The sequence below is a fragment of the Grammomys surdaster genome, unplaced genomic scaffold (genome assembly GCF_004785775.1).
Source record: "Grammomys surdaster isolate TR1022 unplaced genomic scaffold, NIH_TR_1.0 229, whole genome shotgun sequence".
Lineage (NCBI taxonomy): Eukaryota > Metazoa > Chordata > Mammalia > Rodentia > Muridae > Grammomys > Grammomys surdaster.
Window position 1 is genome coordinate 4,029,392 of NW_021604674.1, and position 3,556 is coordinate 4,032,947.

Genomic DNA, 3,556 nt, shown 5'->3' on the forward strand with positions numbered 1-3,556 from the left:
TTTGGTTTGGTTTGGTTTGGTTTGGTTTGGTTTGGTTTGGTTTGGTTACCCCAGCTGTTGTTGAAGTATATCAATGACCCATGATGTAATCAGGACAACTGGGGACACAATCAGATCCTTAACAGGAAGTTCCTAGAGTCTGAAACAGAACCACATGAGTGGCCAGAACAGTAAACACTTGAGCTTATCCACATGAAAATTTACTGGGGCCATTAATACGCATTCCCTGTTGCTGCTTGCTTGTGTGTTCAGCGTATGGTTCTTTGCAGGAGGATGGTCGATATGAAGGCCCCACCTTGGCACATGCTGTGGAGTTGTTTGGTGGTAGGCGTTGGAGCACTAGAAACCCCAGCCCTGGGATGTCAGCAAAGAATGCTGAGAAGCCCAACATGCAGAGAAACAACACCCTGGGCATAAGCACCACCAAGAAGAAGAAGAAAATGCTCATGAGGGTAGAGTAAAGTCATTTATTCATCATCATACCCAGTCTTCTACCGTGGCCATGTGGCCTACATTACCATAAGCCACCTTAAGTCATTTGAGTTAGAGACAAAACAGATGATAAAACAATGGTAGCAGGGGCTTGCCACAAACCTCTCAGGTGCTGGGGTCAGTGTCAGGAATCAAGCAAACACCACCATGGAGAAACCAAAGTCCTTAAAAACTTGCATTGGCTTACACATGGTAAATATGAGTCATTATTAAGTCACCTGCAAAGCGCTGTATTAGTAGAGAAGATATGGGGCTGAGAGGTTGACAGTGACAGCTTCAGAGCAGCAGACACATGGTTGGTCTTGAAGTGCATATAGGAGTTTTCCAAACACAACACAAAGTACCTGCCTCAGAGGAGGGAGCAGAGAGGGGAAACAGTTCTGCTTATTCCTAAAGGTCTATGGAAGGCCAAAGCATAAGTTCCATGGCATGCAAAGAGGACTGGGGAAAAAAAAAGGTTGTAGAAGGCATGGTCGCTCACTCCTGTAACCCCAGCATTACAGTGAGTTCAAAGCCAGCCTGAGCTACAGAGTAAGACATGTCTCGAAATGAAATCAACCGAAAACAAAATAGAGAGAGATCACATTTATGAAGGCGATATGAATGATGAATGCTGTATATGAAACAAGACTAAGATAAGCAGCACTGTATATTATTGATTATATAACATATTTTCATTATGATATTTATCTCATAGCTATCTAAACAGTCTTTGTTCTTTCTACTCTATGCTCATGGGAGGTTCTTGATGGTTCATAGAACTTTATAGCTTCACATTGTGCATGTCCCCACAGACTCGAGGGTTGTGCATCCTTTTTTCAGCCTCCTTTTCTGGGGTCAGGGTGAGGGGAACGGTGCTTCACAGCGAAAAGCACGCTGGGTAAAATGACCTGATATCACTTGGGCAACCTTAACCTAGATCTTTACTGGTCTCACCAGAAAAAACAAGACTGAAGGACACAGGTTAGAAAGCAGAAACCTCTCTGAGCTAGGCATTCTGGGAGAATAATTCGGTTCAGGATCCATGGAGACATTTCTCTTCCCAGGGAGAGAGTGGAGAGGTGACGGACGATGAGATGGCTACCCGCAAGGCCAAAATGTACAGAGAGTGTCGAAGTCGGAGCGGCTCTGACCCTCAAGATGTCAATGAACAAGAAGAGTCGGGTAATGCAGTGTGCTCACTCTGAGCTTTCTTGTTTTACTTTTATGGGAAAAGTAAAGGTTTGACTTTGTACTATGATGTTAATTTGATGTCACAGGAATAATTTTTATGGCTCTTTTAAAAACATTCATGTGTGTGCACATACACGTGCAGGTGCCTTCAAAGGCCAGAATAGGGCATTGGATTCCCTAGAGCTGGAGTTGCAGGCAGTTGTGAGGTGTCTGATTCGGGAACTAGAAATGAAACGAGAATCTCCTGCAAGGCCGGCAAGTGCTCTTAGCTTCTGAGCCATCTCTCCAGCCCCTGGTGGGAATTCTTAAGATAATTTATTTATCTTGGTGAGATACGAAACCCAAGAGATATTCCTATAAGCGCATTCTACTTGAAAGAAAATTGTCATTGGCTTGCCGTTCTTGGTAGATAATATTAGCTATATAGGATACAACTGATTGGATGTTAGTGCCTTTAAAAATGTGCCTGGATGTTATGGCCACACCCACGACCAAGTCATTTATATATTCTTTGCTAAGGCCTTGGGCATCTGTGTACTTTTTTAAGCTCACAAGCGATGCTAGCTTGTAGCCAGCTGACACACACCAGACTGGCCCATTCATCAGAGTACTTTTATGCTTCTTACATAAAATCAGTTGTGTAGGTTGTTTTGATGATACTTAAGGGAAAGTAGGAACTAAGTCATCACTTCTTTTTTTTCCTTTGATCCCTGCAGAGGCCAATGTCATCACTAACCCACCCAACCCCCTCCATTCCAGAAGAGCCTACTCTTTGACCACCACTGGGTCCCCCAACTTGGCTACCGGGATGTCATCTCCCATCAGGCCAGTCTCTTCCCCTGTGCTGTCTTCTTCAAACAAGAGTCCATCCAGGTGGGGCCTTAACATGATGAAAGAGAGGGAATCTCTACATCACTCCAGCTATATGGAAGGGCCTATGTCTTGCTCTGTGTGCAAAGTCTGACTCTAGTTCTAACTCACAGCTAAAGTGAAATCCAAAAAAGCCCTAATTGAAAATTATTCTGATTTTCCTGAATCTGTCTCTCATATTGCTGTAATACCTTCTAATTATTTGAGAGGGTAACCTTCTAAGGTCAGAGACAGTCATCAAAAACTAAGTAACCTTCTAAGGTCAGAGACAGTCATCAAAAACTAAGTCATGCTTCTCTAAATCTGCATTGTCTAGCCGACTAGCCACTAACTACCTGTAGGCATGTAATATCAAGCATCAATTATTCAAAATTAACTTAAACTGGAAAGTCAGTTCCTCAGTCACATTTTCACTGCACTGTGACCAAGGGTGGCTAATGACTCCTGAGCTGAATGCTGCAGCTAGATAGAGAACATGTGTGTCCCTGCAGCAAAGAACATGTGTGTCTTCACAGCAGACAGAGAACATGTGTGTCCCTGCAGCAGAGAACATGTATATCCTTGCAGCAGACAAAGAACATGTATGTCATTGCAGCAGATAGAGGACATGTGTGTCCCTGCAGCAGACAGAGAACATGTGTGTCCTTGCAGCAGATAAAGAACATGTGTGTCCCTGCAGCAGATAGAGGGCATGTGTGTCCCTGTAGCAAATAGAGGACATGTGTTCTGCATTAAGTTCTTTCAGGTAGCACCATGCTAAGGGGAAACACACTTGAGTGTGAGCTGCCTGACCTTACTGATAATTGAGATATGTGTCAGACTTTTCTGACATGTGATGGAAGCTGTGCTTGCCTGGAGAAGTAAATGTAAGTAAAGCAAATTGGAAGTGTTTATATCACCCCAAAGCTGGGACTGTTGCAAATGATGGTGTAAGGACTCTAGACATTAAAGAAGAAGAAGGAGAAAGAGAAGGAGACATGAAGGGGAAGAAGGAGAAAGAGAAGGAGACATGAAGGAGAAG

General features: G+C 43.6%; 1 protein-coding gene across 1 annotated transcript in view; it reads left to right on the forward strand.

Annotated features, from left to right (window-relative positions):
- Plce1 (phospholipase C epsilon 1) overlaps positions 1-3,556 on the forward strand; it is a 248,841-nt gene that overhangs the window by 186,110 nt on the left and 59,175 nt on the right. The window contains exons 8-10 of the mRNA XM_028773472.1: positions 270-452; positions 1,539-1,656; positions 2,382-2,490. Coding sequence (XP_028629305.1) covers positions 270-452; positions 1,539-1,656; positions 2,382-2,490 — 410 coding nt within the window. The remainder of the gene's footprint in view (positions 1-269; positions 453-1,538; positions 1,657-2,381; positions 2,491-3,556) is intronic.